Genomic DNA, 14,996 nt, shown 5'->3' with positions numbered 1-14,996 from the left:
ATGTAACTGGGTTGTTTTACTTTAAAAATTGGCATTGAAATAAGAAATTTATGTCATTCCTAAAAAAGTGACTTTTTCTTCTTGATGACTTTCAGCCTGCTTACAAGTGAAATGCATTCTCTAGCTGGAGTGTTATCACTGAGAATATATAATATTAAGATGATTCTACTCTGTAGTTTTCTTTCTTTATTATTTTTCCTTGTTTGTTAAAAAATAAAAATTAGGCAAGTCAAAAATCTACTTTTTCAAAGATACTTGTTAATTTTTAATTATTTTTTTAATTTGGTATCATCTCAAACTGAATATATTTATATAAGACTTTGCTTAAAAACATTGATTTGGGGAGATCACACAATAACAGTAGCAGTAGTTAGAGAGAGACTAGCACAATATATAATATATGCAACTTTCTAAACTACACACTAAAATTTCTCTTTATTTATTAGTTTCTCACAGCTTTTTCAGCACCAACAACAAAAAAAAAGGAAAAATATATTAGAAAATAAAAGGATTATATGCATTATATTTCTCTCTTTATCCCTTTCTTTTTGTTGGCATTTCAGTTAAATTAGTTAATTAAACGACTGCTCTAGCTCCAACTGAAGCCATTTGGGAGGATTCCTTTTATTTTCAGTGATGATTTTATCATGCCCACATTTATTAGGTTTGCTGCTTTTCCAGCAGTCTGGCTTCTAGGACTGCAGGGAAAAAGCAGGGCAGGTTTATAACTAAATATGGTCAGCATATCAATGTATATCAGTAGAAGAAAGGTAAATTCAGCTAAATCCTGGTGAGTAAACCTGTTTTCCTTAGTGTATTATAATTCACCTTCCTGCATTCTAAAAAATGGTGCTAATAAAAGAATTGGATTGTCATGGGAGGAGATTCTCAATTACAAGGAAATAAAATCAGGCTGCCATATTAGTCAGCTTAATTAGAAAGAAAACAATTTTTCTGCCTTTTCTCTGTATAGGTAAAGTCTGGATGAAACACTCTGCCTGCAATGGGATGTGGGTTCTTGGCAGCACAGGGAAAACCACTGACACAATTATAGCACCTTAAAGCTTTTCTTGCTTTCAAGAACTTATTTTATGTACCAAACCAGTGTGAATGGCTCACAGGAAAATGTTTTTGTTGGCATTTGTGTGCACACTCCCAGTTACAGCATTTCAGGGGAATTTTCTCAGCCAGCCTTATACAAATTGCCATTGCACAAGTGATGATCCCACAGGATTTGCTTGTAGGTTGAAGGGCTTAAGAAGGCGACTTAAAAGGGTTGAAATCTCAGGGGTTGTCAGTCTCTTAAAGCTGTCTTACTTTTGAAGCTTAAAGAACGTTGGGTTTTTTGATATTCAGTGTTCAGTTTTGGGTCCCTCACAACAAGAAAGACATTGAGGTGCTGGAACCTGTCCAGGGAAGGGCAATGTTGCTGGGGAAGGGTCTGGAGCACAAGTCCCATGAGGAGCAGCTGAGGGAGCTGGGGGTGTTTAGGAGAAGAAGAAACTCAAGGGAGATCTTACCACTCTCTACAACCTCCTGAAAGGAAGGTGCAGCCAGGTGGGGTTGATCTCTCCTCCCAAGGAATAGTGATAGGGCAAGAGGAAATGGCCTCAAGTTTCACCAGGGGAGGTTTAGATTGAGTATTAGGAAAAATCTTTTCTCCAAAAGGTTTCCCAAGCATCGCAACAGGCTGGCCAGGGAAGCGATGGAGCCACCACACCTTGGAGGTATTTAAAACACAAAGTAAACGTGGCACTGAGGGACCTGGTTTAGTGGTGGGCTTGGCAGTGCTGGGTTAGTGGTTGGACTCGAAAATCTTAGAGGTGTTTTCCAACCTAGATGATTCCATGGGTCTCTGATTCTGGGATCTTCCACACGCATGGCGTGGGAGCTTCCTGGCCCTAGTGTTGGGACCTTTGCTGGGCACACAGATTGCCCCAGCTGCTCACACTTGCTGCTGTTGTACCACATTACATTGTGGGGAAAGGGAAGGAAAGTAAGATATCCACTGTCTCTGAGGTGGAGAATTCACCATTTCATCACTGCAGGGCCACTTTCACCATCCTGAGCAGTACTGTCAGGCTCAAGGAAAAACCTACAAACTGGTATGGGAGAAACATGTGAGTGGCTGTCCTGGGTCATCCCACCACGGCCCAGTGTCCTGTGTCCAAGAGCAGTCACTAGATGACAACTGAAGAACAGGGAGAAGGAAGCTGACAACCATAATATGAGCTTGATCTCATGTACCATCCCATTTTTCTATCAGTCAGCCTCTTGATGGCTTTCTGAACAAGAAGATGAACCCAGATCACTGTGCTAAGGACTAAAGCACCCTACAGCATCCTGTGGTTAAAACTGTGGCGTCCTGAATGCTGCAGCATTCTGTGGCAGTGAATTGTGTGGTTCACTCATGTACACTGCATAGTAATGATAATCCTCTTTGTATAACACTGACTGATTTCAATGCCCAAATGTTGCATTTTAAGACAGAATACGTGGCCCTTTTTAGTGTGAGAGCCAAGCTGGTGTTTAATTCATTAAGAGAAAATAATATGCAAAACAGCAATATTTATCCATAGCATACAAAATGTAAATGCTTTGTGCTGTGATGTTTGGGTGTCATTATAATAATTTTAAAGGCAAGTGATTTAATTGTGTTTGTGCTAATTATAATGTTTACAAATTAGGGAAAGATGCATTTAGTGGTCTGTTGGGAAAGATCTTAGAAACCTCACATGTCTTTGAGTCTACAGTACTGTCATCTAGTCATAAACTCTTTCTAACACCAGTGTGATTTGCTTTTTAGACTACTCTTGCATGAAAAGCGAGTCTCAAGAGCCTTCAGCTCCATGGAATTCAAAACCAGGTTCACGTGTGTCTGTGTGTGTTTTGACAGAAATTTAACCAAGTTCTTTTCTTCTCCTTTTCAAGGTCCCCGTGTCCCGATGGTGACTGTTCACAACACAACAGATGCACAGAGTAAGAACGGGCTTGAGCTTTGCAACTCTTCAGAGAAAAGCAGCCAGGCAGGACAGTGAGATGTAGCTGCTCTTTGCTAAACTTACACTCCTGGGGACCCCAGACTCTGCCTAAATGCAAGTTTTGTGCAAGGCAGAGGGACTTGCAGAGCTGTTGTACTGCCATCACAACAGCTGCTGTTTGGGGAGAAAAGACTGGTTGGGGCATGTTTGTTATACTCTTTCTCAAAAAAAAATGCATCATTCAAATCTCTCTTTTTGCTCGTCTTCCTCTGATTTTGTTTTGCATCCCGTATATAAGAAATAAGATAAATATAAGAAATATTTAGCCTAATCTTTGGTTTTAATAAAATCACTCTGATAAGAATTATCAGAGATAATGCAGAGGAGGGAGCCCCACAGGTGATGCGTCTGCCTGGTTCCCTGATCTGTCCATGGAGATTGTAGGACTTATTGTTTGGTAAAGCTTTGTCATGCTAATGATTTGCATCTACATCAGTGCAAAACTGGAATTATTCCAAAACCATGTTTCTTCCCTCAAAATATTTGTCCCTCTCTATAGCCTTTATACAGACTGGCAATGTTTTGGACTCTACATTGCCAAACTGGCATTGTAGAGTCCAAAAAGCCATGGAGCTTCTGGGGTTCCACTCTGGCAGAGTGTGGCACTGAGTCTCATGTGAAACCAAGATTTATCTGCTCCCAATATTTTGATGGGAAAACATCATCTTTCATTTTAACAAAGAATTTATCCCAGCCTTAACTGCAGTTAGGGACTTCAGGCACTGATGTGACCCAAGTATTAAGCAACACCTTTATTCTATTTCTATCTGCTTTATATACAGTCAATGGCAGTGTATCAAGTATAAGTTTTACTTATCTGGATTTCCAGCAACTCACTGCTCTTGTCTCAAAAGAAAAAAAAAAAAAAAGAGAGTGAGCAAACCAAGAATTCTGGCACTCATACTAAAGATTTATGTGAAATGCTGACCTGCTTCATTTCCCACTGAAGGTAGTGAGTGTCACAGGAAAGGCTTTTGGCACCAGGGAGTGTCAGAGCCTGAGGCTGGCAGTGCCCTCTCCAAGGATAACCCCAGGGCAGCCCAGCTGATGCCCACAAGGCCCTTCAGACAGGGCAGCTCCAAAGTCACTTTCCTTCTCCCCCACTTTAAATAAAACACCTGAATTTTACCGTGGACATGGAAGGTGTCTGAGTGGCTATACCAGCATGGGATAGTGCTCTCATGAGTGGTGTAATACCCTCCTGTACAGTTTGATGAAATACTTTTAGGTGAATAAAATGATAGACAATATAAAACAGAAACAGTAAATGAAGGGCTTTAAAAACTAAAACAAAACACACCACGATTAGTTTTACTTTGACAGATGCATATGGGCAGCATCTATTACACAGAGAACTCAATCTACTCATGTGCAGAACACTTCCTCTACTGAAATTCATGATCTTCTGCATACAATTACCATTCCCCTTGATTCTTTTCTATTTTACCCCCTCATTCTTTTGCTTTTGAATAAAGGGCAACTGACAGTTGCATGTTACTGAATTTCATTATTTAATATGAGCCCATTACTCTATAAAAGGGAGTCTGCCTCTGTATTCTGCAATAATCTGATAATAGTGAGTTGCACTGAATATTAGAGAATGCTTACATTTAATTAAGCAATGACCATTTGTACTCCACAGACTGAAACTCCCTGTGGTCCTAAAGCAAAAAGGAAAGTCCTTTAGGAGATATGCCAATCTTTTTATTTCCTCCACAGTCTTCCTGGCTTTCTGTGAATGCAATTATATGAACAAATAAAAGGGCTTGACTAAATTCCCCTACGTGGCAAGCCCCTTTCTGCTGATAAAGCTACTTGTGTGTGCCATAATTAAATGAGAATCTTAATATTTAACTAAACGTAATAGGCTGTTGCTTTGCCACTTTTGTGGGGGTTGTGGCTTTGATAAAGAGCCAGGCTTTGCAGAAGCAGGGTGAATAGTCACTGAACCAATATACTACTGCTGAAAGGTCTCTGAAATATATTAACTGGGAAGTGCAAGGTTTTGTCTGCCTGCCCAGCAGAGATGGGCAGTGAGAGCAGGATAACCAGGTACCAGAAGTGTTCCTTGAGGAGCTGGGGTTACATATCTATTTATCAGTGTGTCTCAAAGGGGAAGTTACAGTCAGTGACACACACAGAATGTGATGTGAAATCTCACACCCTCCTTGGGTTCATGTGGCAGAGATAATGCCCTGGATCCCCCTGGTTCACACCCAGACTGATGCCAAGGGAATGAGCACTCCCTAGACCAGGATTCCCTCACCCCAGCCCTTGAATACCCCCTCCATGGGGCTCGGGATCTTTGCCCACACACGGAGACATTTCCCACCGTTAGACACGCAACCTGAAGTGTTCCCTAAAGAGGGGCCCTTTCCCTGCCAGCTGGGAAGGACTTATTCTTTCTGGTGCTGGAGGTGGCTGCTTTTTCTAGAAGAGGGTCAGCAGGGAGAGCACATGGCCAGGATAGGGGATAAAGGTTAAATCCCAGGAAGGAGGAAGGAATCCTCTATTTCAGAACCAGAAGTCCTTGGGTCAGACACACAAGCAAAATGAAAAATTTTTGAAACACTCCAAAAGTCAAGACTGCTGCAAAACCTGACGTTGCAGGTTTGTATGGGCTTTATCCACTCTCCTGTCCCCATAGCTTTTCTTCCCATGGATTTTATCTTGCACAGCAGTACAGCTTTGGCTGAAGCTCTCCATAGTCTCCTCCCCTTCCTATTTATTGTGTGTAATTTGGACACAGCCTTGAGGACCTCTTCATTTGAGATCTATCTATGTCTGACTGGGACCCATGGTAGTGTCCCAACAGAGCAGGTCACCTTCCCACCTCCTGCAAATCAGTTGAATGTCACTGATTTCAGGACTACAGCTTTTTGCCAGTGCAGAACTTGGAAGGGGTTTCAAAGATTTAACTGAATGAGATATCAGTGAGGTCTAGAAGGAAATTCATTTGTAAGGAAACTTGTTTTATATATATCAAGGTGACTATAAAATGTTAAAATGCATTTTCACAAACTGTGCTAAAAGTTTTTGTGGTCTTGTCCTCCTTCTTTCAGAAATTTTTGAGCTGGAGGTAAATGAAAATGTGCAGCTGGCTGTAAATGACAGGCAAATGCCTAAGGTAGAATACATGGAAATCAAGATAGATGATTACAGTAAGTAGCACCTTTCTTCTCACTTATTTTTCTCTTTCACTGCTATAGCTGTGAAATGATACAGCCACCCTGGCTAGACTGGCAGGAGGAAAAATGACTTTGACTCTCAATAAACTCACACAGTTTGCAAAGCACTCTCCTGGAATGTACTACATAAGGAGGTTATTAGAGAGGCAGAATATTATGAGAATTCAGCTGAAGAAAGGCAAAATGATAGGGTTGGGTATTTTTTTTTCCTTAAAACTTTCTCTGTGAAGAAAAAGCCACTCCAGGAAATGACACAGTGGGGTGCCCCATTGTTGGAAGCATTTGCCCTGGGTGTGTGTGTGTCATTTGAAATGGGTTTGGAGTGGGATAATGTGTGTGCTTGCTGACTACAGCTGTGGCTGCCTCTCAGTTCACAATCTTGAGCTGCAGTGAATGAAGATGACTTTTGCATGACTGCCCTTTGGAGTCACTCAGGATTCTTTGAAAAAGCCATGATTTGGGAGGGTTTAAAAAAAATAAAAAGCTTTATGAGGAAAGACAAAGGAGATTTCACCTGGAGTAAAGAAAGCAGACACTTGGAGCAGTTTGCACCTGCAGCTGGTGTGTTATTTCTACCACTTGTATAATCATTCCCCAGATATATATATATATATATGTATCCCAAAGAGGGAGAGAAAAGCCTGGTGGCAAACAGCCAAAGTGTAAGCCTGTCTCTATAGTTGTACCTGAAACAACCTAAAAAACACCTGTAAGCAGATACCTTCCCCATATGGGGAAAATCCACATACTCAGAAATGCAGAAAGGCTCTCCAAAATCCCAGCCTGCATGTATGGTGGCAATTCTAGAACAAAACCCCAAAGACTCTGGGTTCAAAGTGTGGCCCATAATGTTCCCCATGCCAGGAAGGAGTGCATTTCTCAGGCCGCAGGCAGTGAAGTGAAAGCAGCAAGCTGTGCTGGGAGCAGGTTGCTGATTGCAGCCATTTCCAGATGTTATAAAATGTGAAGCAAAGGCTGGGAGATGGTTGTCATTTGAAAAGGATAACAATGGCCCTAAAATGTTCTGTTTGCCACATGGGCATAAGGAACATAAACCAGTGCATAAAATAACAGGAACAGACGTGCACTTCCAAGTTTTATGGACAGGAAAGGATGGATAAAGAACCCATATTTCTCCCCATGAGCCAGCTCATGTGAGACTGGCAGTTTATTAGGGATAACTCAGCTTGACACTAATTTTTTTTAATGCAGGCCTCATTGCAATTCTTCTCATTTAACCAAAAATATACTTGTGTGCAATAAATACAAACTGGCCATCCCTGTGTTTCCAAAGCTTTGGGCTAAGCGGCCTTGGGAACACTGCACGTAGCACTTTGTAATATTTAAAGTCAAGTGATGGCCTTTTTGGCTGTCCCTGGGCCATTGATCCAATTTGCAGCTATTAGCATTCAGATGGAATAACTAATTAGGCAGAGTGTCAGGCAACGATTGCAAAGCAAACCACTTAAGCCGTGCTGCTAATCTGTGTATTAATCTACTGAAAATGCTCCTAATACCGATTTAATTGCTGAGCCTTTGCTAATCTAGATTGTAGTTAACATTTCAAGAATAAATGTGCTGTCGTTGATGCAGAGAGTGTTTTTATGGAGGCAGTTTTGGCTACTGATACAAAGCCACAGGAATGACATTCAGTTAAAAGAAGCTTTAGTGATCACACCCCTCCTTTACATTGGTTCTGTACCAGTGTAACTTGGGCTTCAGCATCTTTGCCTCCTGTTTACAATGAAATTTAACCCTTTGGAAGTTAGGATTGTTTCTCATACTTGTTTCTCCCTCTGTCTTCACACCATTATAGCAAAATAATTCAATTTCTCTCCCCCAGCCACCATAGTTAGTTGACCATTTTCATTGCCCATTTTCCTCCTTCTCTGCTGCCCTGAAATATTGATTTCTGTCTGCATCACCCATCCAGCTGCCAAAAAAGGAAAATTGTAGCTATTGACAGATGTTAATTGAACGCTGTAAAAGTGATGCATGACTGAGCAGCTCGCACTGTACTCCCCATTTACATTTTTTGTCACCTCAGCTATCACAATATGGGTCTTTTCTTTGGCAACATCTGTGTTTCTAAGGTGATATTTGCCACAGCCTTTGAAGAAATGCCATTTTGTTCTTACTTATCTGTGGCCAGAACACCAGAAAAATCTATTGGAATCATGTCAGCATTCCCACACTGAAGACATGTTGTTATTTGTTCTTTTTTTGCTTAGGATTGCCAATGCAGATCTTAAAGCCAGCAACCTTTGCAGACACCGCTCACTACCCCTTGCTTTTGGTTGTGTAAGTTCTCTCTTGTCCTTTCTTTCTGTTCACATTATCAGGGCAGCTTGGAAACCTTGGCCATGATCAGAAACTTTTAAGATATGTTTTGTACAAGGAATGCCAGAGTCCAGCACATTGGTTCCTACCCCATCTCACTTCACAGCTGGGAGAGGCCAGAGTGCATCCCTTCTTTCCCATGTTTGAGCCAAGGTTTTCAGCTCTCAGGAAGGTCCCCTGTTGAAATCCTGCAGAGTAAATTTGGGATTTTGTAAAGGCATTTCATGCACACTTCAATCACTTGTGGGGCAGAAACTGGAGGAGGAGGAACACAAGATGTATTTTGGCTTCCTGTCCCAGTGCTTAGGGCACCCACTCTGTGATTAACAAGTAATTTTCGAGTGGAATTCAGTCAGGCTTACTAGAGCTTAAATTTTAGGTGCCCTCATGCAGAAATCATTCCCTTTTAAGTGCTGGTGTTCACTGAAGTTACAGTAAAGAGAGAGCTGGAAACCTTTGAATATCTCCACAAAGTTTGCATTTATATTAAATAGGTAGGTTTTCCTCTTGGCAGGCAGAGCAGATGGGTATTTCTTTATGCAACATTTAGTAATAATAATACACATTACTGAGTGGGGTTTTTTGGCAATTTGGAAAGAAACTGTGGGAGAGAATTCACTGACCTTGGAAGAACCCGTTTGGCCCTGGCTGCTTCTCAGTGCATCACTTGCTGCCTGCCAGGGAACAGCCCCTGAGAGAAAAGCCTCATGCAGGAGGGATGAATGCCTGGTGAATGCCTGTGCCACCCTGCACAACTCCCTGTGATGGACAAAGCCACTGCAGGGAGCGTGTCGTTTCATCATGGAATTGATTACTGTGGAGAAAACATGCTTCATTACCAAAGTGCTCGAGGAAGATTGGCTCTCATCAAGCACCCAGCACTTGATTAGGCTGCCTCTGGAGCTGGGTGGGCTGGGGTCTCGCTTGGGTAAATGCAAATTACTGGAGTCACATGTACATTAAAGTCCTGCAATGAAGGGCCTGATGTCTCTGAGAACCCCAAAAAGGACAAAAAATGGATCAAAATTCCAGTACCTCTACAGTAATCCCAGCCTAAAGATATTGCTTAAAGTCATCAACATCATCATCCCTTGTTTTTTCTGAGCTGCCTGGATGAAGTAGGGTCTGTATTTCTCAAGACAGTTCCCCTGTACAGGATCAGACCCTAAGCAGAAGGATGAAGAGGAGGTCTTGCCCATTCCTTTTCCCTTCTCATCAATTTTGGGCCAAACTGGGCAATATTAAGCTGGTTTTTATAACTTCTGAAGAGAACTTTCCCTCACAGCAGTGATGACAGAACCACTTCAGCAGAAATTTAAAAAGAGGTTTGGGGAGTGTAGGAAATAGATATACATTAGAATGGGCATAAAAAGGGGAAAAGTCAACTGATAACTGGTTACTCACAGGAGGAATCCTGACCCGTTAGAGATATGCTTGCTGGTGTCATTCAAACCTCAGCTTAGAGGCTGCTGTGCACAAAGGGAGGCAGAAACCAACCTGCAGCTTCCACCCAGCCTCAAAACCCATCCCACATAATCATCCTCCTGCACGCCATCCTTGCAGAAACGTGTCTTCCTTTACCCTGCCCGATGGGGCTGTGGGTGCCCATCCCATGGCAATCCCACAGCCCTGGGGAGGGTGTTTGGTGCCGTTGCCTTTCCTTGATGCCCATTTCTGTTCCAGAGATGGGACACCTGGCAGCCAGAGCGTCACGGAGAGGTTCGAGGTGACGTGGGAGAGCGTCATGGTCAGCTCCCACAACGCCATCGTGCTCAAGTTCGATGGCCGCGGCAGCGGCTTCCAGGGCGCCAAGCTACTGCACGAGGTCAGGAGGAGGCTGGGCCTTCTGGAAGAGAAGGATCAGCTGGAAGCTGTCAGGTGAAAGGCACTGTTATTGAAGAAATTAATTAATTACAATAATTAACCCAAGACTCGTTAGTCCTTGTTGCTTTAATGGTGTGTAGGGTAGAGCAGGGAGACGGGAGGGAGGGATGATGTTGTACATGTGAGAGGGAGCTCATGTCAGCCAGAGCGGAGGGAGAAAAACAAGCCTTAAACAGAGCTAAATTAGAGCACACTTATCTGTATCACATGTTCAAAGCCTATTTATTTTTAGCTCTGTACAGTCATACAGCTACAAACAAGTAAGCTTGAATATCTGTTCCTACATTAATCTTTTGCTTGCCTGGTAGTTGGAAAAAAATCTGTCTTTAAATCCTTAAACTTTTTAAACAGAATAACCAGGGAAAAACCTTAAATGTCAAGTCCTGTAATATTGTCAGATTTATTCTGCACATAATCACGTTAAAACCACTATCAGAGTATTGCAATAGCTGTGCAATAGCTTATTATAGCTTCCAGAAGTAGTGCAGGTTATTTGTTGCCATTGCTTGGTCAAATCCAACGCATGAGGTTGCAAGATTAAATCAGAGAGATCCATGTGAAAGCTGCTTGGCGTGATTGAGATTGTCTGCGTCAAGAGGAAAGGGCTTTAAACTGAAAAGGGGCAGGTTTAGATTAGATATTGGGAAGAAATTCTTAACTGAGAGGGTGTGAGAACTGGCACAGGCTGCCCTGAGAAGTTGTGGATTCCCCATCCCTGGAAGTGTCCAAGGCCAGGTTGGATGGGGCTTGGAGTGACCTGAGATAGTGGAAGGTGTCCTTGCCCATGGCAGAGAAGTAGAACTGGATGAGCTTTAAGGAACCTTTCAACTCAAACCATTCTATGATTTTTTTTCTGGAGCCAGTTTAATTTAAAGCTGATTAAAATCACACTATTTTTGCTCTTGAAAGGAAAAATATTTTTAACCCATTGCTTTTCCTCTTTCATGTACTAGGACAATGCTGCAGGAGCACTTCATTGATAAAACGAGAGTCGGTGTGTTTGGGAAGGTAATGTTCTGACATTGCTCCTTTGTGCTCTCCCAGCTGGCTGATATGGCTAAACAGCTGAATTAAACCCTGACTTATTGAATATGTCAGTGTTGACTTTTTTATTATTATTTATTTTTGGGATAGACTGCACCTTGCTTAGTGATGTTAAAGATGGTGGCTTTCATTTCAGCAATGTATTTCTCAATTACTTCATTTAAATTAACTTCCAAGTGCAAAAAGTGACTGTTGCTCAGAAAACATCATTAGATAGTTCATTATTTTTTCCCATTGCAGACTTTCATTTCATTTTCACCTTGTCTCCTAAAGCCAGTGGGAACGTGGGTACATCTAACTCGTGTGTACAACAACCCTGTGGATTTCTGAGGCTGATTTGCAGTGTGTGCCTGGCTGGGAAACAGCCACTGTAAAGTACACACAGTTTGAGATGAGAGTGGGACTGTGAGTAGAAATTGTTTACATGGGAGACAAGGGCTTGGAGTGGGCGAGGAGAGCTGCACGTAGAGCAGCATCTCTGCAGGGAATTGTTAACAGGCTGGCAGCAGACGCTGAAATTGTGATGCTCATTTTAAGTAGAGAAAGTCTGGGGTAAACATTTTGCAGAAGTAACATATCTGGTTAGAGCTACAGCCATAAAGTGAGATGTAAAAGGCCAGCTCTTGGGCACACAACCCTCCTGCCTTCAGGAGGGTGCCAGCCATGTCACCAGGTATAGTAAAAAATGCAGTGGACCCTGACTCAGGGAAGAAGTGATGATGTCTGGCTCCAGATCAGAAGGCTGAAGGATAGCTTTATTAAAACTATACTATATTACATTAATATACTATTTAAAGAGGTACTATACTAGTCTACATACTTACTTCTTACTTACCTAGCTAACTAACAAACTCAAACTCGTGACTCTCTGCTGAGAGTCCAAGCAACAGCTGGGTCCCATTGGTCACTGAACCCAAACAACCTTCACCAGAATCCAACCCAGCAATCACTGCAGGTAAACAATCTCCACACCACATTCCACAAGGGGAAAACAAAGGAGCAGAGATAAAGATTGTTTTCTCTTCTCTCTCTGTGCGTCTCCTGAGAGACAAAATTATGTCTCTCTGTCCAGAGAATGGGAATGTCACAACCAGGGAGATGTCCCTTTGTTTGTGTTTTTCCAGGGCAAGGTGTTAGAGGCTTTGTAATGGCCAAGCATTTACCACATGGTCTCGGCTGCCCTGTTTCTACACCCAAAAGCAGCAGTGTCTCCCAGCAGGAACAGTGATGCCCTTGTCCTGTTTCTGTTCCAGGATTATGGTGGTTACCTGAGCACTTACATGCTTCCAGCTGGTGAAGACAACCAGGTGTTCACTTGTGGAGCTGCTGTTTCCCCAGTGACAGACTTCAGACTATATGGTAAATCCCATTCCTCAGCCCATAGACCCTCCTGCTGGCCACAAATATTTCTTCCTTATCCCTTCCCACTTGCCATCTTTCTTTCCCAAGATCCTGCTTATTTTATATTCTGTGTCTTTATAGGAGTAGCCATAAACCCTTTTTCCCCACTAAAGCAGTTTGGTTGGCACCTATGGGACTAGCCATGGTAATCAGAGTAATCAAATCACATTATTACTCCTTTTAAATAAAGGAGAGTTGTCTTTAAACCCCTCCAGCCTTTGCCACCAACCACCCCCACTGCCTTGGACATGCTTCCTTGCTGCCTGAAGCACCCATCCATGCAAGCTGAGGTCCAGTGTGCCTGGCCCATCCTGCCTCTGACCACAGCAGTACTCTGCACATGGTGGTCCTTTCTCTCAGGGATAGCAGTTCCCTTTGCACTTAGTGCCAGTGAAAATCAGGGGGCTGCCAGGGAAGTCAGTGGTGTTCAGCCAGACTTCAGGAGCTGTACAATTATCCTTGAGACCAAAGGGAACTTGCTGCTGATGGAGAAGGTTCCATGTGAAAGGAGAAAGGGACACAACATGATAGAGCTCTTCTATCTCAGTTGCATTAACAAAGAAAGAAAAAAAAAAGGTTTTTCTGTGACTTATTTAGAGACCAGAAGTACATGGTGACAGTGACAGACTGTGGTATCACACATATCCTTAGTGCATTTTCAAAAACTTTTAGAAATGCATCCTCTATAATTCAGGCCATGTTAGAAAATAAAGTATTTTTTAGTATTTGCCATATTTGACTCAGAAGCACCAGTGTATTCATGACTGAAAGTGATATTTTCATTTTTTCTCTTCAAGCTTCAGCCTTTTCTGAAAGATACTTGGGCTTGCACGGGGTTGATAACAGAGCATACGAGGTAACTGCATGGACACTGCATTTCCCTGATAAAATGTGAACTGAGTCTTAACTCTCCCTCCATGTGTTCTCCTTAGGGGAGGAAGCAAGGTTATGCAAGGAACTCACTAGTGAAGCTCTGAAGGTGTCCATCAGCCTGCTTACTGCTTTTCTTGTCTTAATAGTAATCATGGATAAAGTTTTTATTGATTAGCCCTTGTGTCTGCCTCTCTAAATTGAGTAAATACGATTTTAGAGATTGAAGGAGCTGAGTGACTCAAATGTGCCCAAAAGGACGCAGTGTCATGACCTCCTTGAAAGTTCTTGCCAATGGTCTTGCCACTTTGATTCTCTCTGAGACAAACAAATTCAAGTGAAACTCAGCTTGACTTTCTCAAACTTTGTGGTATTTCAGAGAGGCAGAACTCTGTGCCAGAACTGAGCAGGACATGGAAAAGGAAACACAGCACCATTTAATAAAGACATTGCTTAATACACATGATGGGATCCGTTGGATCCTGTGCTGAAATTACTTGGAAGCAAAACCTGATAAAGAATATTCACACAAACAAAATTTTTTATAGAGAAAATCTAGTTCAGCTTCAGAAGACATGAAGGTAGCAAAGGTCTGGCACTGTTCTCACAGAGAAAGCAGATACCACCCTGTGCCCTCACAAGGGAAGATTTATCCTGGCTACCCAAACTCTTAGTTCATTGTCTCTCAAATTTTGCACTCATAATCTCTACATTAGTGCAAACACTTTTTGTTCTTTAAGAAATTGTTTCTATTTATATTCCCTTGTGCATCTGAAAGACAGCTGAGGGCAAAGGTGTTCTCAACAGTGGACACTTGATTTTCATATCAGATCATCCCTCAAGTTGTCAAAACTCATCGAAGTTGACGTTCAAAACACACCAAAGTCCCTCCAGATGCATGAACTGTTATTAGGCATAGGCACCTGGGCACATTTTTCATCAGTGTTTTTTATTCACTTTGATATTTTCCATGTATTCTACAGTTCAGGCTTTTATTGAACATTATCAGAACAGAGGAGGGTCTCTGACATGTTCCTGCTGCTGACACTGCCCGCCAGCACAGGGTAGGGACCTATTTTACCTCTGGATTTTTATAAGTAGCCAGGAGAATATGCTGTGCTGGTGTCTGCTTGTTATCCTGGTGATAAAGTATTAAATGGAAATAAGCACTTCTATTGCCTCCATATAAATTGCTAATTTCTAGCAAGTTTTTTAATCTTATTGCAAC

At 42.2% G+C, this 14,996-nt stretch overlaps 1 protein-coding gene across 5 annotated transcripts in view; it reads left to right on the top strand.

The window, feature by feature from the left end:
• DPP6 (dipeptidyl peptidase like 6) overlaps positions 1–14,996 on the top strand; it is a 534,562-nt gene that overhangs the window by 518,053 nt on the left and 1,513 nt on the right. For all 5 annotated transcript variants that reach the window (XM_068174757.1, XM_068174765.1, XM_068174742.1 and 2 more), the window contains exons 17-23: positions 2,932–2,979; positions 6,104–6,202; positions 8,461–8,530; positions 10,253–10,447; positions 11,407–11,461; positions 12,751–12,856; positions 13,696–13,754. In XM_068174757.1, the coding sequence (XP_068030858.1) occupies positions 2,932–2,979; positions 6,104–6,202; positions 8,461–8,530; positions 10,253–10,447; positions 11,407–11,461; positions 12,751–12,856; positions 13,696–13,754 (632 nt within the window). The remainder of the gene's footprint in view (positions 1–2,931; positions 2,980–6,103; positions 6,203–8,460; positions 8,531–10,252; positions 10,448–11,406; positions 11,462–12,750; positions 12,857–13,695; positions 13,755–14,996) is intronic.

The sequence above is a fragment of the Anomalospiza imberbis genome, chromosome 1 (genome assembly GCF_031753505.1).
Source record: "Anomalospiza imberbis isolate Cuckoo-Finch-1a 21T00152 chromosome 1, ASM3175350v1, whole genome shotgun sequence".
In the NCBI taxonomy this organism is placed as follows: Eukaryota; Metazoa; Chordata; class Aves; order Passeriformes; family Viduidae; genus Anomalospiza; species Anomalospiza imberbis.
The sequence above is the reverse complement of the archived record's forward strand: the minus strand, read 5'-3'. Positions and strand labels throughout refer to the sequence as shown.